Genomic DNA, 26974 nt, shown 5'->3' on the forward strand with positions numbered 1-26974 from the left:
GTCCATTGAAGTCCAAGTTTACGTATTTGCTCACTTGCTGGCAAAAACGAAGAGAACTTCCTTCTCGTTTCTGTCAGGAGCTTCCAGACTGCGAGATTTATTCTTATAAAATCAGGAGTAAATGCTCATACATGGTAAAACATGACAAATCTAATATCCTTGCTTCGACCACTGGGATCGTGTAAACTATGCAAAGTCATGCTAACTCAGTGTGACAGACTTCCTTTTCCACTGATTTCTTTCTCTTCTTCTACTGCCATGTCATTATTCACTCTGTCTTTCCCTATCACTCAAATACTCCCTTTGAGACTGTTCTTCCTGTATTTTTCCCTTTGCGTCTTCCATGCATATGGTTTTTAATTCTTCCTAACATCCCTCCATCTTCCCCCTTTTTTTTCCCATCCTTCCAACCCCCGCAGCAGAGGACCCATCAGGAAGCAGGGAAGCGGATCCTGTCCTGGAGCGGCAGGCCGATCTGGATGGAGAAGATGGTGCTGGGACGGGTTAAAGTGCCACACACCTTCGCCATTCACACCTACACTCGGCCCACTATCTGCCAGTACTGCAAGCGTCTGCTCAAGGGCCTCTTTCGCCAGGGCATGCAGTGTAAAGGTAGGACTACATATGGAGAGTGTGTTTCAGCACAACATGGTGGTTGATCAAAGAACATTTTGGCAACATTTTACTAATTCATGTTTTTTAATTTCATCTGCCAGATTGCAGATTCAACTGTCATAAGCGGTGTGCTTCAAAGGTACCGAGAGACTGTTTAGGGGAGGTGGACTTCAATGGAGGTGAGTTGTACATCCAATTTCACAGTGACAGTGGTATACGTATCTCTTAATATTTGTGATTTCAAATGTTTGCATATTTCATGTACATGTATAGAGCCAGCCAGCCCAGGCCCAGATTCAGACACTACCATGGACACTATGGAGGTGGACAGTAGTGATCTGGATGGCGGCAGAGGACTGGACGACCCAGAGGAACCCTCCACACCAGATGAGAGGATGTTTGACATGGATTCACCCTTCTTGGATAGAGAGAAGGACGAAGAGCCCATCAAGACTATTAGGTATGAAGATGCTGATGTAATTACAGGTCTTTTCACTTTTACTTTTTCTGTTGATGATGTGTAAATCTCTGTAGGTGGCACTGTTTACTTCAGCCACCACGGCTGTCAGTGCTCATCTCAGTGACCCACTTCTGTTTTCATATATTATTGTTTTGGACAGTTCAGTAAAGAGTGACAGGGGAAAGACATGCAGCGAAGGTCACCGTCCTGATTCAAACCGGAGACTTTGTGGTTATGTTTTAAACCACCAGGTCTAACTGCCCAATTCCTGTGTTTATTCTACAGCAGCAGTGTTACCACTGCTGCAAACATACAATGCATCACGTCCTGTGCAGGATTTCTGTCAGGAAAGAGCTACCAGACACTGGCTGCTTAGAAAAGCAAATATAAAAGGTCTCATTAACTGACTACAGATCAGTTAAAATGTAATCAGTTACTGTTTCATTACCCTGAATGGTAAATCAGTCAGCAATTGTGATATTAAATCTGGAAAATCTTATTTTTATGTGTGCATGTCTCTAGTCCTTCCACTAGCAGCAACATACCTCTGATGCGGGTGGTCCAGTCCATCAAACACACCAAGAGGCGGAGCTCCACTGTAGTGAAGGAGGGCTGGATGGTTCATTATACGAGCAGGGACAACCTGGTAAGACTGATAACCCCAAAAGCTGAGCAGAGGAGGCCAGTCTGAAATGGGCTGTGCTTAGCCTGTATGCTGGGGAAAACTCCTCCAAAGCTGTGCATGTGCTGAATTCAGCACAGAAGGTATTTTGCTTGAGAGACAACATTTTTAGACTACTGCAATATTGGCAATAATCTGCCATTTAGACTAACCTGGTGTTTGTTTGTTTTCCCCTTAAACAGCGGAAGAGACATTACTGGAGGCTGGACAGCAAGAGTCTGAGTCTCTTCCAGAACGACACCGGTGCCAAGTTCTACAAAGTGAGCATAAAACTGTCATCTCTGCCTTGTTCTTGGAAAATCATGTCTTGTCCCCCGGACGAAACACACAGTAACATTTGTTAAAATGCCAGAAAATTGCGCAGTTTAATAGAAGTGGATTCAATGTGGAGTCCATGGTGATAATATCTTTGAAGTCCTCATGTAGCTCCACAACTCTAATCTTTTACAATTCTAACATAATGACTCTGAAGTCATTAAGGATGGGATACTTTTTCAAATCCTTATTTGAGTAATCTCTGTCACACTTCTGAGAGGTATGTAAATAAAATCTAAGCAGTATATTCTGTGACTCAGCTTGGAGGGCTGTCGTGTTGCTACTGTAAACTCATAAGGTCAGTTTGGCTCAGTGAAAATTCCCCTGTGGTTTTTCACCCTACAGCCTGGTCTTTTCACTGCATGAAGTGAAAGGACACAGTCACTAACAGTTGCTACATGTAGCCACGCAGTATCACGTTAGACGGGACATTTGAAGGGGTTTTGAAGAAAGAGTCAAAAATTTTGACTATAGGGATCCCCATGTAAAAAAAAAAAAAGTTTTAGAGAAGTATTTAATATACGCTTACTGAAATAAAAGATGTCATTTGTTAATCCAAAATTCCCACCAAATCAGGTCATACGTACATTGCACAACCTTATCTCAAAGTCAGTGGTGACTGTGAGTGAATGAAACGCTGTAATTTCGATGTGTAAAATCAGTTGTGGAGAGTGTGTGACACTTCCCGCTCGGTGCCAGCACCGTAGTCAGTCATTACACTGCCGCAGGGGCTTAATAGCACAGTAATTACACACTGAGAACTAAGGGAGGGAACTACAGCTTGCAAGGTAAAGACTTCCACATGTGTGTTGCTGGTTGTTTGTGTATGAGTGTGTATGCACGTGTGTGTGTGTGTGTGTGTGTGTGTGTGTGTGTGTGTGTGTGTGTGTGTGTGTGTGCGTGTGTAGAGTGGGGGGTTGCAATCATTTTATTGTTCATGTTGCTCTGTATGTTTTGAGACTTTAACACCTCCTTGAGCTGTGGTCAGAGCAGTGTTGCAGTGGGATGGTGTGTAGGATGCAGTAGAGTTTCCATGGTGAGAGCCAGCACGTTCACTCTTGAGTGTGTGTGTGTGTGTGTGTGTGTGTGTGTGTGTGTGTGTGAGTTAAAGGGTGGTTTTGTAAGCAGCTGTATATACAGTGCTTCTTTTCTTCTTTCTTACCATCTCTCCTTTATACTGGTTGTGAAACAAGCCTGAAAAAAAGTCTTAAGTCCCTCACCCTTCTTTCCCAATTATTCTGTCACACCCTGCATCCCCTGCCACTAAAGCCATGGAGAGGAAACCTCACTGGGGACTGACTCCTCAGGGTGTGTTTACAGGCAGCTTTATGTGGTTCTTTATTATCAACTTGGCACTCAGCTTCGTTTAAGACCTTCAGGAGGCTAATTGAAGGCTAGCTGTAAATGCTGTCTTTTCATGCTCAAAAGTTTTGTCTTTGTTCCATGCCTGTTGCTTCAGACTCAGAGCAGTACATTTTTATCCGTGATAGATAATGTGAGATGATTTCATGTAGATACAGTAGAAAAAGGGTCTTTCAGGGGTTTCATTTCAGAAACCACAGATTCTCCATATGCTCAGTGTGGATGCGGGAAATCGCCCGTCTTGGGCATTTTCCTTTAATTTCTCTGAAGTTTCTAGCCTGCTGCTGCTCATCAGTGTGTGGCCACTGTCCTCCCCTTTTCTTTATACCTCCAATCTGATTAGTGGTGGTCGTGTGGTGGCTTGCTTGCCAGGCATGGCAGCCATTTTCACCATTTGGAAGCCATAACGGCTCCTCGTTTGAAGATGAGACCCCTGTACTTGTGGCTTTCTCTGAAGAACCTTTTATGGGGTGAGGGGGCTTCTCTCTGTCTCTGCCAGATTGAGTCCTGTCACAATCAAACGTTGCAGACACACACACACACACACACACAAACACACACACACTAACTCACACACTGCCCTGTAGAAGAACAGCAGTTGCAGTGGCTTTCGTTTCAGTGGCTAGCGGTAGCGCCAGCGGCTCGTGCTCAGATGGGGCCTCTGGCTGGCCCTGCCTTGTAATCAGGCAACCAAAGCGCTTCGGCCGCCGCAGGGCCCCGCTCACGTGACCCGGCCCCGCTAACCACAAGCACTTCATCTGATACTCTGTGGTGAGCCACGCGGAGGGGACAGCGTGTGCCTCTGTGAGCCCCCATTGGCTGGAAATTCTGTGTGTTTTTTAATTTTTGACCCTCCCTCCTCTCTTTGATTTGACAGTGAGTATGAAGGGGAAGGGGGGACTTTTAAAGTGTGCTGCAACTGTCCATTCTGTATGTGCTCATAAGACAGAGAAGAGGAAAGGAGAAAGTTAGTTCTTGGATTATTTAATCAACACCCAGCAACTGAGTGTGGAGACTTTGTGTGTGAGTGTTACTACCTGTATTAATATTGTTTCTGTCATGTTATTGTGTATGCTGAGCACCGCATCTTTAATTGAAGCAGTTTTCTGCTCTGATACAAAAATTGTTTTCAAAAAAGATAATCACCAAATTTAAAAAGTGGTGTTACTTTTAAAGTTACTTTAATGTTTAAATCAGTAAGTTTGAGCTTTTTAGAGGCAACAAAGAAACCTGACAACATGGTAAAGTGAAGGAACATGTATTTGTATTCATTTTTATCACTTAATTCATCTATTTTTATTTGTTATTAACTTTCTAAACCTTCCTTTATCTGGTTAACATTAATTATTGGATTATTTTTCATCAAATTTTTAAAAAATATTATTGATCTAATTATCCATTTAGGTATTTTCGTATCTTTTTTCATTTTTTCTCTTCCATCTTTCTAAGGACATACAACCTGTATAATACACATATGCATATTTGTGAATAAGCATGTGTAAGCGTGAGAGTGTTTGATCCCATCTGCTGCTGGACTCTTACTGCTTTGTTTTGTTGAAGAGTGTTTTTTGTTTCTACCTTTATGTCTCAGGTGTATGGTTGTCTGTGCAGACAACACGCAGAGGAATAATGAAATACTAAGAAAGAAAAGAAAGAAAGAAAGAAAGAAAGAAAGAAAGAAAGAAAATAAATTTTCTTATTTATCACCGCCTCCCTACACCCCCACAGGAAATCCCTCTGTCCGAGATCCTCCAGGTCGAACAGTCCAGAGACTACAGTAATCTGGCCCAGGGCAGCAACCCTCACTGCTTTGAGATCATCACAGCGACAATGGTCTACTATGTAGGAGAGAACAACGGCAGTCACTACCACAGCCCCGCTCTGGCTGCCTCGGGAGTCGGCATGGAGGTAGCCCAGGGCTGGGAGAAGGCCATCAGACAGGCCCTGATGCCCGTCACCCCCCAGCCCAGTGTGGCCAGTGCTGCTGGACAGGGCAAAGATCACAGTAAGTAGAATATTTCACAGCTCTCTGGCTGATCTGTCTCGGGGTGACACTGAGAATGAATGAATATGAAAATATGATTTGTTTTTGGAGATTTAAGACAATTAATTGTTGATAAACTTCACAATAGGATTTCAAGGGCCCAAGGATTACATTTTGTTATTTTCACACATATAGTCTTTCTTTATGGCTGCAAAGCCTAGAATGAGGGCATATTTTAATATATAAAAGGTGGTGAAGATGGCTGGTATTTGTAATATATATAAAAATGAGGAATATGACTCTATTTGGTTTGCATTTCCCTTTTCAGTGATGACTTGTAATATTGCAGGTTATTTCCTGTAGCAGCGCGAGGCCAAAGTACCTACTAGAGCCACATCAAATGACAAGAGCCTCGATTATGTGTGTTGAAAGTTTGACATTTGTCCAAATTAAAAGTAGGAGACCTTATTGGTGAAGGTGGTACAAAAAAAACCTTCCATCAACTTTCGACAGGAAGGGAAAGCCCTGCGTCAGTGTCTATAGGCCAAAGGAAGTGAGGCTGTAAAGTAAGTCTCTATTTGACAGTACTGAAAAATTAACTGACATGACAGAAACTGAGACTCACTCAGAAGTTTTGGTCCTTAACATTAAAGACAGGAATTATATCTGAGCCTGTGAACCATTATTAGAGGTTCTATGGTTAGAGACTGATTTATATTGAAGATCCACATGAGAGTCATCCCATTAGCAGCAAAGGATTTTAAGCATGTGCATGACATTAGAAAACGAGGCAGTCACAACAAGCTGTGGACCTGAAACAGAAATTCATTGTCACTTTTGAAACCACTTCAACGTTGTGAAATGACAGCACAGCATATAAAACTGTCCATGCTCTGGAGATCTTCCTTCATTTATGAAGTGTAGGTAGAGGAACTTGTACATGATATTAATATTAAATCTACAAATGTAATTTATGTCATTTTTCCAGGATGAAAATAACATTTTTGTATTAGTTTAATGATCACAACATCATGTTTTGTACTTTCTATTCATCGTGCAGAATTAGCCCCTGCCGCTGTCTAAATTCCAAGTTATGAAATGCAATGCATACTTGCACCATTCTGTCACACATAGCTTCCCAAATCAATTTGATAGCCAATTTATTGTGTAATAAAATGCTTCATTATGTGGGGCTGTGACTTATTGCATGCAGCTGTGATAAGAAGGAAAGTTGTAAAAAAAAAAAAATACTAGTATGTGAGCAATGTTCCTCTGACTACAATCACTTAAGGACTGACTGACTGCTTTATGCACCGGTAAAGTGGCGCTTTTCAGTTGTTGAATGTGGAAACATCATGTGTTTTCTCCTCCAGAAGAGCTGTCCATCAGCATATCTGTGTCCAACTGCCAGATCCAGGAGAATGTGGTGAGCAGGGTTTCTTTTTTTTTTTTCTGAGATGCTGTTGCACAATTTCCCAGCACAGCCTGCACATGCATGCATTCATGTGCTATTAAAGTAGCTGTTGTGGTAACATCAGAAATTGTATCCTACTGTCTTTCACTAAAACCTCCATTGGAAGCTTTTTATGTTGCACAAATGGGGAAGCTGCAGACTTTTTTTTTTTTTTTTGGTCAAGGGATTTTTGTCTTAGTTCCACTTCTGCATTGAGTGAAAGTTAAATATTTGGCAATACCAGAAAACATTTTGGAGGAACAGCAGTTTAGCCAGGCTTTAGATGATGTAACTGTTACGGATTGCCAATGACAGCATGGAAAGTTAACTGAATGTTTCCACAAGTAAAAGCAAAATACCATAATGAAGTAACAATGCAATTTATCTGTGTAGGACATTGCCTCGGTGTACCAAATATTTTCTGATGAGGTGCTGGGGTCAGGCCAGTTTGGCATTGTGTATGGAGGTAAGTTTCTCTTTTTTATATGGTACTACATACCTTTTAGATACTATAGATCCACTGTGAATTCTATTAAAGTTATATTCATTTTACCGTGTCCCATCATATCGTAGGCAAACACAGAAAGAGCGGCAGAGATGTGGCCATCAAAGTTATTGACAAGATGAGATTTCCTACCAAGCAGGAGAGCCAACTGAGGAACGAGGTGGCCATATTACAGGTAATTACCACAATCCACCAAACAGCTAAAGTGATTTATAGCATAATAACGTGTTACAAAGGATAGTGAGTACTGTCCGTTTTAACAGCTCTTTGTTTTGTCTCTATGTTACAGACCATTACAGTTCTATGAAAGCAGAAAATTTCAACTTGATGTCATTCTCTGCTTTTCTTCAGAATCTGCACCACCCAGGTATCGTCAACTTGGAGTGTATGTTCGAGACGCCAGAGCGGGTCTTTGTTGTCATGGAGAAGTTGCACGGTGACATGCTGGAGATGATCCTGTCCAGCGAGAAGAGCAAACTGCCCGAACGAATCACCAAGTTCCTCGTCACACAGGTCTGTGTTTGCGGAAATATGCTTCTCTTGCACGTGCTGACCTTCACTAGAGTGATCCGTAGCCTGTTGTTACTATATTCTCTCTGAAGGCAGCTGGTCATTGTCAAATAAACTGTTAATCGATTAGATTACGGCATGTGTCTTTGCCTTTCCACACTTTATACTTAAATTGCACCATCCTTCACTGCATTTTTCCATCTTTATTTTCCATCATCAGTTCCCTTCACTCTCTCTCTGTATCTTCCCTTCTGTTTTCGGGGTGTGTTAGCCCACTGTGAGTGAGTCTGTGCTCCAGCTCCAGGGCCTGTTTATTCTTGTGGTGAGCTGATTTGTGTGTGTGTCGGGGTCGGCGGTGGGTGGGGGGATTGTTTATGGGATTGGTCTGCATGGCATCACAGCCTCCTCCCTGGCTGTGGATTACAGCCTGCAGCACGCTGGTGGCTTTGTGGGCTGATTAGAAGAGCAGCAGGGCCCTGGGCCTCTGCGGATCCCGGGTCCCAAACAGGAGCGGGACCATTAACAACGGCCCCATTAGCTGTGGCTGGCCTGGCTCTGATGTGGCCGGGAAGGCTTCTGTCAATGCCAGGGTCAAGATAGGCGAGCCAGACGCGCTGTGGTTTTGGTACAGGGCCATAGGCAGACATGCGTGCAGCGCTAGCTTATGCCAGCACTCGTGAATATAGATGGGATGATGAGATGAGATCATATGTCTTTATGTGAAGGTACTGGTCAAGATGGAAGTATTTAAGGGCATTAGCATGCTTATACTGCTGTGATTTTTCCACATGGCAGCACCATAAATTCTACTGCATGGATTATACAAACATTACTCTGTTTATACTATATGCTATTTACATTAAAATATTTAGACTCTGGTCTAAAAAACATTTAGATGTATTGTCATCTGGATTTTTGGAGCTAAATCTGTGCGTTTTGGTTGCAACAGATCCTGGTGGCCTTGAGACATCTGCACTTCAAAAACATTGTTCACTGTGACTTGAAGCCTGAGAATGTACTACTGGCCTCTGCAGAGCCCTTTCCTCAGGTAAAAAAAAAGTATATGTATCAATGTTGCTGCTCTGTCCATATGGGTGTGTGTGTATACGACAACCACGTTTTTCTGTCTTTCTCCAGGTGAAGCTGTGTGACTTTGGCTTTGCCCGTATCATAGGCGAGAAGTCTTTCCGGCGGTCTGTAGTGGGCACTCCAGCTTACCTGGCTCCAGAGGTGCTGCGCAGTAAAGGCTACAACCGTTCCTTAGACATGTGGTCAGTGGGAGTCATTGTGTACGTTAGCTTGAGCGGGACATTCCCTTTTAACGAGGATGAGGACATTAATGATCAGATTCAGAACGCCGCCTTCATGTACCCACCTACGCCCTGGAAGGACATCTCTACAGAGGGTAATTCTTTTGTTTGCTCCTTTACTTGGAAACATCCAAAAATTCACCAATGATCAATCTAATCTGACAGTTAGTTTGTCCTCCACTCTTGTAAACTCTTGGTGGCCTGGTTGCACCTGTATATTCGTGTCAAACTGATACTCAGACATGTAGCCTCAGTGTTGTCCTCCCCACCTACACGTCTGGGTCGCATGAACTTTTCTCTGACTTGTCTTTGTCTGTGGTCGAAATGAATCACTTTCACATCTCCGCAGCTGCCCTAGGTGAAGCTCCGCCCACATAGAGTGGGACATATATTACAAGGTGAAAACAACTGGTGAAGGTGTTGATGCTAATGCGTAGTAAACCAACTAAAGTAACCCTTGTTCTTGTTTTTATACACTGCTGATCTTTATCTTTTCCTGTGAACAAGTCACTTCCTGTTGTATGCTGTTGATATGAGATGCTGTAAGATCCGTTTCTTGACACAGTCTGCACATGATCTATTTCCCTCACAGCCACAGATCTGATCAACAATCTTCTCCAAGTCAAGATGAGGAAGAGGTACAGCGTGGACAAGTGTCTCAGCCATCCCTGGTTACAGGTGACATATATAGTTTTTGACCCTTTAAATTGACAGTTTCTATCACAAATCACACTTGTTCTTCACTGTTATCACTGATGTCAGTGTGCATTACACTTTCCAAGGATATCGATATCTTTCCTAATAATAATCATGTTTTGATACTGATTGTTTTCTATAAAACAGTGGTTACAGTGCAAACAGGAACTAAGACTTTTCATGGTGCAAACAAAGGCTGAAAAACATGTGTCCAGATGTAGCCCACCTGCTGAATCCCTTGTAACTGTAGTTAAAATATAGCACAGAATTACCCCAAATATGAGTAAAAGAAATAAAGAATAACAACAGAAGTGAGATCAATCAAAATCAATTAATATCCGGTTTTTGCAGTTTGCACTCTCTGAATGTCCAACATGGTTCTTACTACAAGGACACTGACTCCTCTAACCATTCATATACAGATGGAGTTGAAAACCTGTAGCCATACAGACTCAAACTATTTTAAATTGCATAAAACAATTAAATAAACAAAGTACTGACTGAATTTAAAAGTCCATATCTCTTTTCCTCAGGACTATCAGACATGGTTGGACCTCAGGGAGTTTGAGACACGGCGAGGCGAGCGCTACATCACCCATGAGAGCGACGACGCACGTTGGGAGGAGTATGCAGACGAGCACAGTCTCATTTACCCCAAACACTTCATCATGGCTCCCAACCTGGACGACATGGAAGAGGACCCCTAGTGGCACGGGGGACTTTCTACACCACGTGTTAAGGACAAAGATTGTCACAGGGACTTTTTGTATGAAGCTTGGGGAGCGGTGGATTTTCCCTGCAGGACTGTTTGTTGTGGAAACAGAGAGAAGCCGATCAGATGGAGAATTACTCTCCAGAGGCTTTAAAAGTGCGGAAAACCCCGGCAGAAATCATAGCATGATGCTCTGCTACAAGCAGCAGGCTGGCGATATGCGTGCCACATGAACGCATTAAAAAACTGTCAGGAGAGAAGAGTGTTCTCTCCTCCTTTTTGCACAAGGTCAAAACATTCCATGGATTCACTCAAGAACAATCACAAGTCAAAATACTCAAGGTGAACTTAAAACTTTTGTTAATGTACCTGTAGTTCTGATTCATTTTGAGCAATAATATGGCTCTGTTCTGTATGTGAGAGAGATCGGAGAGAGATCTCACCCCAGGAGCAAAGGGCACTTTTCACAAGGGATTTACAGCCTGAAAATCAAACACACTTGAGTTTGTTCTCATTTCCAAACTGTTTGTGAGACTGTCCTTTGGCATGAAACTGGAACTATCACATGTATTTGTATATTTTTTTTTAATGTATTTAGTAATTGTGGTAGGTTTTTGCACTATATTACCATTGAACATAGCAACTGAATAGAAACACTATTCGCTGCTACAGAGAGCAAACAGCTTTCGAGGGTCCGGTCTGGGTGCAGAGAGTTAAAGAGTGATAGTCACACTATCACACTATTGGCTGCTGTGTCACAAATCCCAGCAGGTATTTTCAGCCAACACACCGTTAGAGTGTATGATCTGTTTAGTGGCAGCTTATAGTGTGTACGTTTTATCAACTGTCCCCTGGACAAAGTGACAAACAGACGCTGACCAATCACGTCAACAAAAACTTAATTTCAATGTCTCCAAACTGTTTTTCGTAATTAACATTGTTAATTTCTAAAGTGTTACAAGACCATAACCCTGAACCTTCAGTAAATGCAATAATGGAGCCAATACCTCTGTTCAACATGAGGTTAAAATCAGCAATGGACTCTATGTTAGAGCATCATCTGTCTGTGTACTCTCTTCTGTACTTTTGCAGTATTTTTGAATGTGACTCCAATTCTGAAATATGTGTTTTAGTTGCTCTGTAGGTGTCTGAAGTGTTGCATCGCCACATGCGGCCAACTTAGGTTTTCACATAGAACAAAATATTGGTGTCCATTATCCTGTTTATTATGTTGTCAGGACCATTTCGACAGCCCTTTTGTCTAGACAGTAGACATAGTAGAAATTAAGTATAATTACAGTTCGGTTCACATGGGAGTTTATAGTGCTACAGTTTTGTAGTTTGCTTTATTGGTGTGTTTTGGGAGTACCTTCCTGTTTCCTGTTGTCCTTTCCCTGTCTTTGTTGCCGCTGGATTGGCAGGTGTCAGTGTTTTGTATATTTCAGTTCATACCAATGGAATAAAAACCCATCTTCTTAACTGAGAATGAAAGTTTTCTTCGGGTTCTGACTGTCTTCTTGTTCGTGCTCATGACTTTAATAGATTCTGGATTTCAGTGCCGCAGCATGCATGCATGCATAAGCAGCCCTGGCTTGTAGTTTTGTGTATGTTGCATCATGGTGTGTGAGTGAGTGTGTGTGTGTGTAGTGGTTTCACATGTCAGATCCCATTCTCAGCAGCTGGATGTGATTGTTGCACCACACCGAGCAGTTTGCCGAGCCAGTCGCTCACCACAAGGGAGTAATGACATAGTTAAAGAGGGTGGTGGTGATGTGGGGGTTTGTGGAAGACTTTGAAATCACTCAGGATAAATGCTATCATGGAGTTCCTTCAAGTATCAAACGTGTGTTCAACTCCAGCCATATGAATGAAATGTCTTATTCCTGCACTGTACTTCTGAATGGGTCTATTGTCTGAAGGTAAAATTCACCATAAACTGCAGAGAATAGACAGCTGTCATTAATTTAGCAAAGTCTTTGAAGTGTGCGTTCCTTGATTCCTTCACCAGTGTTCACCGCACTTACTGTAGATACCGACTGACCACTGTTAGCAATCATGGCTAGCCTTATTATAGTGCTATCTTCTAATAGCCACTGATGAGAAGTTGAAGATACTTTTTCTCTTCAAGATACTCAATACTGCTCTCCTGTGTCTGTTAGTCTGAATGATTTCAAGATGTGGACCTTCTTAGCAGGCCAGATGACCCCATTAACCCCAGAGACATTTATAGTCTCAACAGGCACAAATACAACAGCCCTGTTAGAGTTCACTGAGTTGATCTTGAACTAAATAAATACAAACTGTCCTCCACAACTTTAGAGTAGCTTGTGTTTGTCAGATGTAAGGATACAATGTGAAAAGATGTGTATCTTCAGCAGTTGAGAGAAAAGGACATTAGTGCAAATGTTCTGGGGAAATAAGGTGCAATGTCTCCCTCCTCTGGTTGGATGGAAGTGTAATATTTCTGGTGGTTCATGGCTTTCTTCAAAGACTTAAATGGGTTTTATGCAGTGTTGTTCCATTCAAAACAATATTCCACTTTAGTAGAGAACATTTTAATGTGTATTTTATATTGTCAGGATATTTGACTTTCAATGTGCAGAAAGATGTAGAGTTTGACATGAGAAGACTGCTTTCACATTCATCTGCAGAAGGGACAAATTTTCTCTATGACTGCTTTAAATCTCAGTTTCAGAGGAGCATGATTTTGTGACATTACGACTGGTTTAGAACCAGTGGTCCAGAGGATTATTTAATGTAGACTATTTCTATACATCATAAATATTATGCTAAGTGGGCCTTTAAACTTTAAACAATAAAAGCTCACAGTAAACCGCAGTACAGTTACTATTTCAAAGAGTGCTCTCTGATGGCAAGTTGGCATTATTTTGAATATAATGACAAGGAAAATATTTAGTGTGTGAAATGTGTAACTTATGACATTATGAGCTAACATTATCAGAAGGGAAAAATGAGCAACATACAGGCCCCATGTGCTTAAACTCTCAATATATACTGTATATCTTTACTGTATATTAATATAATGTCATATGGGGACAATTCATGCACAGCCTCCACGGAGAAAGCAATTCTCTTTGCTGCCAGAGGGTGTCACTCTTTGTAGGTGAATCCACTGAAATTGTGAGGGAGATTGTGGAAGTTTCTGAAACAGTAGGTTTGGTGAAACATTTTGTGATTATGAAATGGACAGAGATTCATTTTTGCCCCCTGAAATTTGATTATCAAATCATATGTGTTGTCCTTCACCACATTTAGAGTTAACCTGTGTAAATGCCAGAGATTTTGAGTGGATGAGTCATAAAAAAATCTCCTTTAGAGTGAACTATAAAACACATTTGAAAGGTTGATTGGTAATTTACATGAATTAAGACTGTGCTGTCAGATGTGTGTCAGGAATAACATCTGTTGAAGGATTAGAGACAGCGATCTGTCTTTGTTGCCCTGATCCTGTGGTCTGTGTATATTTGTTGAGCAGCTTTGCCTGGTAGCTTCTGAGCACTTCTCTCGTCACCTCAAGGGGAGGTCTGTGTGTCATGCATCCTTGTCCAGCACCTCCTCTCCTCTCTCCTCTCTCTTCCACGTCCTCCATTCCTCTGCTTCTCCTCTCTACTTCATGCTGGGTATCCATGGGCTCCAGACCAAACAAGCAAACAAACAGAACAACAGAAAAAACCTATCACCCAGACAAGGTTGGTCTGGGCTTGGGGGAGAGATGGGGAGAGATCTTGTTTACTTTCTGGGCCAGTTCCATTTCACTGTGATGGCAGAGAAGGCCTCCCAGGACACGGCTATCCACACTTCTGTTTGACTTCCAGCAGGGATCAAGGTGGTTCTCAGTCTGCACTGACACATCATCTTCTGACCCAATACACAGCTGGCTGCATCCACGGGCCTGTAGCCTTTACCTAAGCTGATCCTGTTCTCTTTAGCTGTGGGCCTGGCCTTTCTGTGAGGGACTTGTTGGTGTGGCATTCAGCTGGTGGCCTTTCATCCTCACAATGCCGTCTGTCAGTCATGACCAGTAAATAGTGATTCATTTAATTAGTATTATCGTACGTTTTCAACAAATGTTGACTGGAATTAAGAAATGCTAAACAATTTCTCATGATGTGATGTCTGATACTAAAACAACAAAAAGCTTAACTTCATCTGTTCAGTGCTTTCTGCCTGCAACTAACTGAAACCCACACACTACCCACACTGTTTTACTTTTTCTTCCCATGTCCTTGACAAAGGGCACAAGTCTCAAGAAACACTCTATCTCCAATCTCTAATACAATCTCAGCACACAATGTATTTTCCCTATCTTTTTTTCCACATTAAGACCTGGATGACAAATGAATGCAGCTGCAGAGGGCATTTACACCTTGAATGTGTGTAGTGGAGACAGAAACATGATGAATGGTTGACAAGCTCAGCTTTCAATTCCGCTGCATGTGCTCCTATTGCCTAGTGAGAGTTGTGTGTGTCAATTTCCAGGGAATTTTAGTTGATGAAAAGATAGGTTATGCTTTAAATTATATGTCTTCGAGGTCAGAGTTTTAGACCATGTATTGTAGAAAAAAAGGTCAAATCTGTGTGTGTGGTGGCTGATTGGGACATCAAGTCACCCTTTTGTTGTAAAAGCTGTGGAGAGAGGAAATGAAAGCTGGAAATGGTTTCCTAGTCTGGGAAAATGCAGATGAGCTATATAGGTATGTTTGATTTGCTGACTCCAGCTGTGCCTGGAGAATTCCCCTGACCCATCCTGTGGACTGGTTGCTGTGTGAGGCCACATGTACCCCTGTTGCAAAGCAGGCAGGCGCAATACGCAACCCCCCCCACTGCCCTGAAAGGACTGGCCATTGAACTCTCAGGCAAGTGGCAATATTTGCTCACCTGAAATACACACATCTTGCCAATTGGGGTCGGGGTGGGCTCAGGGACTGGGGAAGGACCCCTTGATGCAGCTGTGGCCCGGAGAAAGACCAGACCAGGAAGTTCTGTGGCTGGAGGAGGGTGGGGGCTGTCTTGGCGGGGGGTTGTTTAGCGGTGGCGGCCCTATTGTCTCTTAAAAGAGGCAGGGACCGTATTTGTTCGAAGCCGCAGGAGGCTGATGAGGTGCTAATCTGTTGAGTGGCTGTGTCATTGGGCCGCTGTTCCCAATAGCCTGTTAGCTGTCAGGGCCTGTAAAAAAGGCAAAATTTACGGGCCCCTGGCCAGGACTCAGCCATCGGTGTCCACGGGTAAGCAAACACAGATTGGACACTTATGTTGTTGCTCTGGAAGGGCAGGCTTTACCACCAGGCTTCTGGGGTGACACATAGGCAGCCCCTTTTCAGCCCTCTTCATGAGTTGTCGGCCCCCTCTATGCTCCTCTGTAAACACTACAAATTAGCCATCTGCATATGGATGGACCCTCAGCCCATACAGGAAGGAGACAACTGCCTGGTAGAAGGTAGAAGATATATGCTCTGCTCTAATGTAGACCAGATAAAACATTTCCCCCCTATCAGCTTTTAATTTCTATCCTCATGCATACGAATCAAAGATAGCACGTTCAGACACAGGGATTTTAGATATGCCAGCAGCGTGGCTCTGCTCAAGAGAGTGTGAGATTTTGTTGTATGGTGCTTTGAAGCATGAGAATAATGAAAGTGCAGGGCTGGCCAGTTGTCTGAGATGGGCTCGGGTCAGCAGTCAGAGGTAATCCCAAACTTGAATTTCCCCATCAGCCTGGAATACAGATAAGACAGCAGCAGATATGAACCTCACTCACTCACTCACTGAGTGACTGATGGAAAAAGGAAATGGACCAAAAGCCTCTCCAAGATGTAGAACTGAGATGTGTGTGTGTGTATGTGTGTTTTCTCAAGAGGTCTCTCAGAGATGGTTGCAGCTCAGCACATTTGAGGAAAATGACCATTGTGATGATCAGAAGAAGATATTGTATTAAAGACTGAATTATTTCATAACACTGTGTCTATTCAAAACTACATCAGGATAGTTGATCAATTACTAAAACTGTCAAGGAAAGGATGTCAGTATCTTTGTGCCCATGTCCCTCGAGTCAATTAGGATTAGAAAGACCATTGCTGATACACAACTCTTTAATCATCCGCCCAGGTTTGCCCTCTTGTCTGCGCTGACGGGGATCTGACAGCATGGCGGCCGAGTGTAAACGGCAATAGCTCATCATGGATTATGGCATGGGCTTGATTGTAGTGATATTTAGACACAGAGCTTCCCATGGGAGCCTGGCACTTTAATTAACATAGCACTACTGGCCCCCCTCCTGTTTTAATTGCCTTCAGTCTGTGATTAAATGTGTATTGACTCTGCAGTTGGTCCACTAATGAATAACAATGCGCTGATTTGGTGATATTAAATCTTTTGGCTCTAATACACACCCTATCCATGTTGCTTAGAAAGTTCAGACAAGGAACAATGGGATGTGAACAGACATATGTCAGAGTTGGGGTATATATAAAGTACATAAAATATATCATGTAATCCACATGATGTGTGAGTTTTTTTCTTTTCTTCTCTTTAAATTCATTCATAGTTTTAAATTTGACAGATATCTACAATTAATTATCCACACCAATACACATTAAAATGTTTTCCAATAAACTGCTGGTTAAAAATGCCTATAGGTTGCACCTAACTGGTTTATAAATGGTTAATAAATTGTTTCTAAATTTTGGGTTGCCGCCTTGTGTTTATTAATTCAGTTTGGTAATAATGCAATTATAAATGTAAGCCATCTGTTAATAAATTATCATGGATGTCTCAATTTCAAATAAGCCATAAATGTAAATAGGTTGTTAATAAATGGATATGATCCATATATTTGCAGCTCTTTTTTTATATATAGAAATTGGTCTAACCAGTCAAGTAGAGTTTTAATAACCAGGCAACCCAAAAGTTGGTCTCATTAGTAATTTTAACTGATCTATATAACATTATTAAATGATTTATTAATGATTAATAAAGCAATTTACTACAGCCCTTTATGTACGGCTCCCTATTAAAAAGTGGTACCCACATTTATTTTATAAATGTAAAACTTAACACTTCCACCATGGGACCTCCTGAAGCCACTACTTCAGTGCACATGCATTCTTTAGTGTCATCTGATCTGTGCATCACTGGGGATCCCACCTTCCTGACTCTACTCCTGTGGTCCAATAGATAAACTGTCACCTTGTTTGATAAATGAAGGGCAGCAGTCAACATAAGGTCCTTTAACATGACAAGTACTGAATCTGCAGTGCCCTGGATACAGTCAACATAAAACATATCGAATGGCATTCCTCGCCACATTCCTCTCAATATCAAAAGGTGCATATTTGAGGATATCCTTAGTGCGTTTACGCCTGTGTTTGCTCCCTGACCCACTGGGGCCAGTGCAATAACTTTGGACTCCCTCCCACTGCATCTCGCTGCAATGACCACTCTCAGTTTTTATTTAGCTGGGTTGTGTGCCTTCCCAGTCCAGCCGCTTTTCAGATTCATTTCCAGGTAAACACAGTGTGGCCAGCCACAAACCTGCAGCCAACAGGCGTTGTCACAGCTGTGGCAGATAATGGCAAGTCCAAACTCCAGCCCGGCTCTGGAATGTTTACTGTCACCACAGGCAAGTTGGCAGCAAACATTTTTTTTTCCAGCACTTTCTAAGAGGAATACTCTCTCGTTATTAATTTTATTTTGATGAATTACATGCTTAACCCTTTGCCCTGTGCTTTTTTTGTGTGACTTGGTGCATTCAGAAGGACACAAAAGCACAAAAAGCAACATTGTTAAGTGAATCTTTAAATTTCAGTTGGAAAAAAAAGGCTTACTTTGAAAGTTGAAACTTAAAGTTAACACATTCCTGCCAACAACTCCTGGGTGTTTGAAGGAATGTTCGAAGAGTTCCGCCTCCCTCTCACAGAGCAGAGAGCACACGGTTTCCATCCCCCTGCCCTGCACCCAAAAAAAAAAAAAAACCCTCCCAGACACCCAACAGCATCTGTGCCACAAAACTATAGGCTTTGTGGTGCCATTTTAGGGCCTTGCTCATGCAGGTGTCTGTGCTTCACTTCTTTAAATGACTCATTAAACTTTCATCACCTCGTGTTTGCCCTTATCATAACCAGTAAGGGAATGGCACTTGAATGTGTGAAAAGTAGCACTGATCATCATGGAGGCTAATCCACGAGGGGAGCAGAGATGTAGGGCACATGCACCACTGGGGATTTGTCAACTTTACAAGAACAAAGTGTTTTGTGACTCGTACTTCTGAACACAGGCAAATGCAATGTTGTGTTTTTTTCCTTTGTATGCACACGGTTGTGAAAGCATGAGTTGGAAAGAGAGCATTCAACAATGAATGCAACAGCAGTTTGTGTGGCACATGTTATAGTGATGCTTGTGAAGCATTTAAAATGACAGGGCTCCAGTTCATGTGCTGAATGTGCTAAACATGTGCTTCAAAAAGACAGATCACATACTGCAGATTAAAATTCAATTAACAGGATAATCAGAAGTTATTAATGATTTGACCAGAAGTTAACATGTTCTGCACTGTATTATTAGCATGTAGCTTTCCACTGGTACAATTATGCTTCCTCATAATATGACTATAATATAATCATAAGATGGTTTTATTGTGCATTGAGCTCTGAAATGTTTATGTGAAAAAACATTGTTCACAAAAATTAGATCCTGTTTATTGAAAATAATTCCTGTTTTAAAACAATTTCTCAAAATGGTGTTTCTGTTCATTTGACATCTATTTGCATGTCATCACAGTCAACTTCTCATTAAGAAACAGGCCTACGCACAGTCTGTGTATGTTACAGTTAAATCGGGGAATAATGCAGTTAAATTGGATGTGTGATGTTTCAGTCACTATTTGTCATCCAACCATAATGGGTGAGTGGCCACCACCACTGTTACAAGTTAAAGAAAATTTAATGTTGCAAGGCAGATGTTCTTGTTTTGGTGGTGAAGGGATGGTGGAATTTAGTGGCATATTGTAATTGCAAATAGAGATGAAGGGGAATTAAAATATCATCACTTGATGGTCACACTCCTCCTGTGTCCTCTGCACACACTTTATTTGTTAATTTCTGTTTAAAAAAACCTATTGAACCACGAAACATTTAAAAAGGTGACAGGAGTGAAACAGAGCCATGTTTCAGTTCTCTAGAGTATGTGACCCATGCAGTGTAGATATTGCCAAACTGACACTGACTGATTTCCCTCTGTTGCCCAGGAGAGATGTTAGAGATGTTGCACAACTTTTTTTGTACCCCACTTGAAAATATAATTGCATGATTTCCCTTTCCACCTGTGACATAGAGACACTGAGTGTATTAGTATACACACACACACGCACGCACGCACGCACGCACGCACGCACACACGCACGCACACACACACACACACACACACACACCAGCGCATGAATAATTACACACGAAATCAGGTGATAGAGAAAATGGAGCCAGCTGAAGTTTTTGTTTTTAACTAAATCCAAAATGTGACCTTCACCCATGTCAGAGGAGTCCAGCAGGTTGATGATTAACTGTGGAATTAGCAACATGTCTCATTCAGGAACATAATGTCATGCAGGTCAAGGACCATTTTAGAGTACTGACAGTTTGTGTCCGTCTGTTGGAATAACTATGTGAAATCCTCATATTTTCAGACATACACACATAGATCTGGTGACACTTTAGGAACAGTCTTATTGAAGTTAACACACACTGGGAGATTTTTGGTCAGTTCACACACTTGTGTAAAAAAGCGTCCTACACTTTTCTTTTTACTCTGAAAAACCACCATGCTTGTGTAATATGCTTGATGCAATATGTGTGAAACAGATCTTGTTTAAATATTTGACATTTTTAAATGTGTAATTTTTGTATGCATTATTCATGATGAGGCATGTATGTTGTTTTATATTAAGACCTACATGTTCATAATCCCTAACACATTAGGTACAGCTCTACAAATAATAATATATGTTGATGTAAAATATGTAAATAAATATTGAATAGTTATTTTCATTTGTTTTGTTTTTTTTTGTCATTCCGAAAATTTGAATCTTTAAAAACAATAATAATCAAAACGAGTGTTGACTGAGTGAAGCCGAGAAGGCGCAGATTTGAGCTTCTCCAGCTCCTCCGCTGCAATCCCCAGTCCTCAAACACACACGCAGCGTTTTCTCATGATCTCATTTCCAAGTTAAGCAGACTCTGTTAGTCCCTCGTCAACACGACAGGTTTACTCGCCTTTACTAATGGGGCTCTATACTGATAGTTATGCTCTTGCGTAAATATGCAGTCAAATAGATGTACAACTACTGACACGTGGCTGGCACCGGACTGCAGCCTCACCTTGATGTTTGTGTCACACAAATACTGTACAGACAAGCAGAAGAGGCCTCAGCCGTCTGATACTGAGACAGTGGGTAGAAATAAAGTTTCATTATTCAAAGAGCGTCAAAAAAAAAACAGTATGAACAACACCCAGTCCACCCCACACCATGGTGCACACTCTGAACTGACATCATTAACATTTATATAAACCCTATACTCAGTTTAGCAAATAAAAAGGTGGGTAAATAGTTTGCGGTTTAATAACCTCTATACACCGCTGTTTATTGTGGCTTACATACATTATTTTGCATCTATTTATTGTCAAAAATTCAAAAGGAGATGAACACAATTTGCATCGATTCTAAAATGTTTCACGGGACTTTCATTTCAAGGAATTGGGCTGCTTTTTGTGCCACAAACACAGTTGGAGATAATAACCGAGAGAGGGCGCTCTGAAGCTGCGTCTGCCACATTCAACACTAATTAATACATTTAGAAACAGTAACACTCTCATCCAGGTCAGTAAAGTAGAACAAAATCTCGCCTGTTCGTAAATTATTTCGTGAAATTATTTAGGAAAAGTGGCGCGTATTTTAATGGTGAGACAGGTGGAAGAGTCCAGCAGCTTTTTATTCAAAACATCTGGGGCAAAGTGATGATAACAACTGGCCTCTTGGCATCACTTGAATATTAACCCATTTTACCAAAAGTGTTGAAACCATCTGAATGGAGCTCAGAAGGCTCCCCGCGCACTGCAACACATACATTCACGCATGCAGGCCCACATCAGCGATCAGTCTGCAGGTTCACACTGCAGGCGTTTAAAAATATAATGATGTTTTTCTGAGTAACAATAAACAGCTGGATATGGCTGGATTCGTACAGCAACACACCCCTGCCAGTGTAATAGTTATTAATGAAAAGGCACATTTACCTAAAGCGGATTTCTACTATAGATCTACCTTTATGAGTATTAAATTCATAACTGCCTTGTTGTTGATGTAAAATAATTAACAGTTATATATAGTAGGTTTAGGCTATAAATTCCTTGAATGCAATAAAAATGGATTATGATTGCAGCTCCGTTGAAGTGGAATAAGTAGGTTGCGCTTATTGAGGATGTGCGTAATGAAAAGCACACCAAGGACGAGCGGCAAACATTCCTTTTATAGTTCCTTTTTTTTAAGCCAAAATACAATAAGATTAGTTTATAATGAAGCTTTTCATATGAAACTGTTCTTTTCAGTCAGCTCAGGTGTACAATTGGGGTGGTGGTGGTGGTGTAGGGAGGGAGAGGAGGAGGGGGGAAGCTTGAGGAGTCTCACATCTAGGTGCGAGGAGATTATTCAAATAGGGCCCAAGGCGTAGAAGTAGGGATTGGAGGCTTGCCTAGCGCACAGAGCTATATCACAGCGTTAACAGGCAGCTCGGAGCGTCATTTGAACTCCAGTCACTGACAGACGCATTTCACGGCTGGCTCCATAAGACACACATGCGCCAGTTCTTGACGAAGGGACACACCGACGACCCAAACACACTCAGTGGTCCCCAGTCACCTGCTATTAGAGAGACTTTTGGCTTTTCCTCTGCTGGGAGACGCTTTGTAAAAGTCCTCCATGATGCTTGGAGCAGTTAAAATGGAAGGACACGAACACACCGACTGGAGCACCTACTACGGAGAGCCCGAGGTGGGTACCTTAAATATATATTTTTTTCCGTCTAAAGCCGATCCCATTTTATACAACTCAGTATTAGCCCTGAGATAATATTAACTTTGTGATCAAATATTGACTTGAGGCGCCTCCAAATCCTCCCCCATCTCCACGCAGCGCACTATCCTAACAAAGTTGCTTGACATGTAGGGGGGGGGAAACTTTTCACTCGGATTATAATTTGAGAAGTCTATACATATCTTTACTGAATCAGATTATTTTTTGTCATGTTTCCACTCAACAAACACCGGAGCTGTTTGATTTCGTGGAGATTGATTCAAATATTTGTGTTGCAGTCGCTGTGAGCTCAGTCATATTACGTGTCAACAGTTTCATCAGCGTTGTTGTACATTTTGTCTAATTTCATTGACCTGCTTTAACTGTGGCATTAGACTACATGGATTCTCAAACTATTTCACGCGAGAGCGAAAACCCTTTATGATCATTTCAACCTTTACCAGCCTCTGCACATTTAAAATAAGCCATTATCTTAATATTATTATGTATTATTAAATTAATAGTAATAATAATAATCTGGTTTTATTAGTTTTAAAGAAAAACTAACCTATGTTTAGTAATTGCAGTTGTATTTACTTCCTCAGTGTGATGATTGTGCCACATGAAACTGATGAGTTCCTCTTTCCCTCACTGACAGTGTTACACCTCGGTTGGCAACATGAACGCGGGCCTGGGAATGAACTCTATGAATACCTACATGAGCATGTCCGGCATGAGCACCACTGCCAACATGACGGCCAACTCCATGAACATGTCATACGTCAACACGGGCATGAGTCCCTCCATGACCGGGATGTCACCGGGCACCGGAGCCATGAACGGCATGGGCGCAGGCATGACGGCCATGAGCGCAGCCCTGAGCCCCAGTATGAGTCCCATGACCGCGCAGCCCGCGTCTATGAACGCCCTGACATCCTACAACACCATGAACGCCATGAGCCCCATATACGGACAGTCTAACATCAACAGGTCCAGAGACCCTAAGACCTACCGCCGGAGCTACACGCACGCCAAACCCCCGTATTCCTACATTTCTCTCATCACCATGGCCATTCAGCAGTCTCCCAGTAAGATGCTTACACTGGCCGAGATCTACCAGTGGATAATGGACCTCTTCCCTTTTTACCGACAGAACCAGCAGCGCTGGCAGAACTCCATTCGCCACTCTTTGTCATTCAATGACTGTTTCCTCAAAGTGCCCAGGTCGCCGGATAAACCCGGGAAAGGCTCCTTTTGGACTCTGCACCCGGACTCCGGGAACATGTTTGAGAACGGCTGCTACCTGAGGAGGCAGAAGCGCTTCAAGTGCGAGAAGAAGATGGCCATGAAGGATACCGGCCGTAAGGGAGGGGACGGCGGCTCCTCCAACAGCAGCTCTGAGAGCTGCAACGGCAACGAGTCCCCGCACTCCAACTCCTCCTCCAGCGACCATAAAAGGTCCCTGTCGGACATGAAGACGAGCCAGGCCCTGAGCCCAGAGCACGCCGCCGCCTCCCCGGTGTCGCAGGGGCAGCACCTCATGTCCCAGCATCACTCGGTCCTTGCCCACGAAGCGCACCTGAAGCCGGAGCACCACTACTCCTTCAACCACCCCTTCTCCATCAATAACCTAATGTCCTCGGAGCAGCAGCATCACAAAATGGACCTAAAGACTTACGAGCAGGTGATGCATTACTCCGGCTATGGCTCCCCCATGGCCGGGGCTCTTTCCATGGGCTCCATGGCGGGGAAAGCCGGTCTGGATTCTTCATCCATACCTGACACAACTTACTACCAAGGCGTCTATTCCAGGCCAATCATGAACTCCTCATAAACTCTGCACCCCTCCTTCCGATGTGGACTTTCTTTCCTTCAATTTGTACATTTGTAAAAAAAAATATAGAGTTTGTGTACAATATGTATTTCAGATATTTTTGATGTTTCCCACCGTTTTAGTTGTCGAGTTTGTTAGTAGCCTTATTATTTTGAGAAAGGATGTTGATAATAATAATAATTAAAAGTAACGATAATGTGACGAGATCTGTTCAGAAGTCGGCTTCAGGAATGGACCCCAAAGACAAACAAAAACGTGCTGTAAAATAGCCTCCATCTGCATAACTGGATTCCTAAATGAATTTAAATGCCTCGCAGGATTTCTTCAATCATTTGTGTGATTCCTATTTATGGCTTGTATATGTGTATTCTTGTAGTGACAAGAACAGAATCTATATTAAAGTGTTATTGGTTTTGTTTTCTGAATATGACCATGTTTGACCGTTATTATTACTATCATCATTATTATCATAATTATTATCATTATTATTATTATTATCATTATTATTTTTTACTATAACTACTAATTATTATACTTCAACAGTAGTGGTAGCCTAGCAGAGGAAACCATTAAATGCTGTTAAGAGTTACTGGGGGTGGACTTTGGGGCTAAGGTTAAATGAATAGAACAGAATATAAGCAATATATAATTTTACACATTACATACAAACATTACTTTTGATTACAGTTCACGTTAAACACATTAAATATTAAAAACTAAAATTGGTCAAGAGGAAGATACAAATAAGGACAGAATTTTTTTATAACATGAATAATAACATCGACGCATTCTTATATTCAGGGGTACATAAGATGAGTTTCCCGGTAATAATAATAATATATAATGATATATAATGATATATAATGATATAAGTTCATCTTTTTTTCCTTAATTCTAGGGATAATTCGTGTCCACGTGCTGTTATGATAAGGCGCATATATTTTCCGCAGGGATTAATCGCTTTGCTGGACAACACTGAGCACAATGCTCTCAATTTGTCATTTCAATGTAAATAAAACAAACACACTCTCATTAATCCAAAACATAAATTTGGATATTTATGGGGGAAAAAAAAGTTCATCCACCACATCAGCAGCTTTGTGATATTCTGAGACTGATGTGACGAGGAAGACAAGACAACCCCACAGAGAAGCAGTTCAGAAAAAAGAGAGTGAGCTGAGATATATAAACCCTACTCCAAGTATGCTGCAAATAAAAAGGAGTGTTTTCTGTAGAAATTTGCCCCGTACAGAGACTCGCTAACATACATGTGTGTAGGCTATATAATTTGATGTTGCTGATAGGCAGCTGCTGACTCCCAGTGTGCAGGAGGAGCTGGTCAAATACTAACTTTGTAAATTTATTCAATCAGCCATTTAAATTCCCACACACATACAGTGAGACATATTATGATTCAGGCTGTCACTCACACACCCTGCCTGTCTGCCTGCCAGTCACCCAGGTTGATCCCACTTCCACACACATCCACACACAGGCACAGTCTCTCTCTCTCTCTCTCACACACACACTGCAAAGTTTAGATCAGTGACTAAGATTAAGTGTCATTGTCACATAAAACAGCGTCCCGTGGCGCAGGAGAATAGTAGCTGGAAAAGGGGGCTGATTTGGGAACAGAGCCGCCTCAATGCGCTGCTCTAACTTCTATCCTCACAATCTGGGGTCCATTGTCTACTCCCTATTTTTAAAGTAGTTGGACCCTCCCCTCTTGTTAGATAAGATAGGCGAGTTGTCGTCCAAATGAATCGAGACCCCCCCCCCCCCTGCCTGTTTTCCCCTGCTGAGCTCAAATCCAAGGCCAGGGGAGTTTGGGGACATTTCTGCTCCCCTTATAACCAAATAACACCCCTTCGCCTTCTGAACACGTAGGGCCTAAAGTGTGCGTTTATTCTCCAGACCCTCTTTACAGATCGTACTTTAAACAGCGTGATCTGCGAATAAACAAAGCCAGTAAACAATAGAGTGGAGGCTATGCCCACATATAGGAAGAGTACACACACAAACCAAATTGCACAAGTGTAAACTTTGAATAGGACGCCGCAGCTCTGTAAATTTACACAGACATTAAATTTCGTTCTATTCATTTTAGACATATAATGCTAAGCTGATTTTTTTTATAGCACACTGATCGATATCTCTGTAAAATAATCATTTTTTTAACTAGCGGGGCAGTGAAATCTTTGCTTTGTGCTAAAGTCAACAGTGACAGAGTTTGAGCTCAAATAAATGCCGTGATGTCTGGAGCCCTTTGCAGAAGGCAGAAGGCGAGCTTCTACAATGGGCTCCTGTGTGGCTTGCCAACAACAAGCACCGGCTATTTTGCACAGGTATGAAGCTTTTATTTTCTACAACGCTCTCTTTAGTATTTTGAATCTTTATTTTCTTTTAACTGGGAGAGAGAGGTGGTTTGATGGCCGTTCCCGGACATGCATGGGTAGG

General features: G+C 42.0%; 2 protein-coding genes across 3 annotated transcripts in view; both read left to right on the forward strand.

Annotated features, from left to right (window-relative positions):
* LOC111225696 (serine/threonine-protein kinase D3-like) overlaps positions 1 to 12080 on the forward strand; it is a 43992-nt gene extending 31912 nt beyond the window's left edge. Inside the window, exons 6-19 of one of the 2 annotated variants that reach the window (XM_022750719.1) lie at positions 420 to 612; positions 717 to 794; positions 889 to 1075; positions 1598 to 1721; positions 1940 to 2017; positions 5163 to 5439; positions 6795 to 6844; positions 7265 to 7337; positions 7445 to 7551; positions 7728 to 7889; positions 8836 to 8934; positions 9024 to 9291; positions 9789 to 9874; positions 10426 to 12080. In XM_022750719.1, the coding sequence (XP_022606440.1) occupies positions 420 to 612; positions 717 to 794; positions 889 to 1075; positions 1598 to 1721; positions 1940 to 2017; positions 5163 to 5439; positions 6795 to 6844; positions 7265 to 7337; positions 7445 to 7551; positions 7728 to 7889; positions 8836 to 8934; positions 9024 to 9291; positions 9789 to 9874; positions 10426 to 10599 (1956 nt within the window). In that variant the 3' untranslated portion in view covers positions 10600 to 12080. Of the gene's footprint in view, positions 1 to 419; positions 613 to 716; positions 795 to 888; positions 1076 to 1597; positions 1722 to 1939; positions 2018 to 5162; positions 5440 to 6791; positions 6845 to 7264; positions 7338 to 7444; positions 7552 to 7727; positions 7890 to 8835; positions 8935 to 9023; positions 9292 to 9788; positions 9875 to 10425 lie in introns of both variants that reach the window. The other variant, XM_022750718.1, reaches the window with a different exon arrangement.
* Positions 12081 to 22372: 10292 nt separating this feature from the next.
* Positions 22373 to 24921, forward strand: LOC111225680 (hepatocyte nuclear factor 3-beta). Its single transcript, XM_022750695.1, has 2 exons — positions 22373 to 22662; positions 23342 to 24921. Exons 1-2 carry the CDS (start codon positions 22591 to 22593, stop codon positions 24515 to 24517), a joined length of 1248 nt encoding a protein of 415 aa, XP_022606416.1. The 5' UTR covers positions 22373 to 22590; the 3' UTR covers positions 24518 to 24921.
* Positions 24922 to 26974: the final 2053 nt, after the last annotated feature.

This window comes from Seriola dumerili, unplaced genomic scaffold, assembly GCF_002260705.1.
Source record: "Seriola dumerili isolate Sdu_G_001 unplaced genomic scaffold, Sdu_1.0 BDQW01000149.1, whole genome shotgun sequence".
In the NCBI taxonomy this organism is placed as follows: Eukaryota; Metazoa; Chordata; class Actinopteri; order Carangiformes; family Carangidae; genus Seriola; species Seriola dumerili.

Coding starts and splice junctions, on each gene's coding strand:
- LOC111225680 (XM_022750695.1), top strand. CDS start 22,591: ATGATGCTTGGAGCAGTTAAAATGGAAGGACACGAACACACCGACTGG. Junction 22,663..23,341: donor CCTACTACGGAGAGCCCGAG/GTGGGTACCTTA, acceptor CCTCACTGACAG/TGTTACACCTCGGTTGGCAA.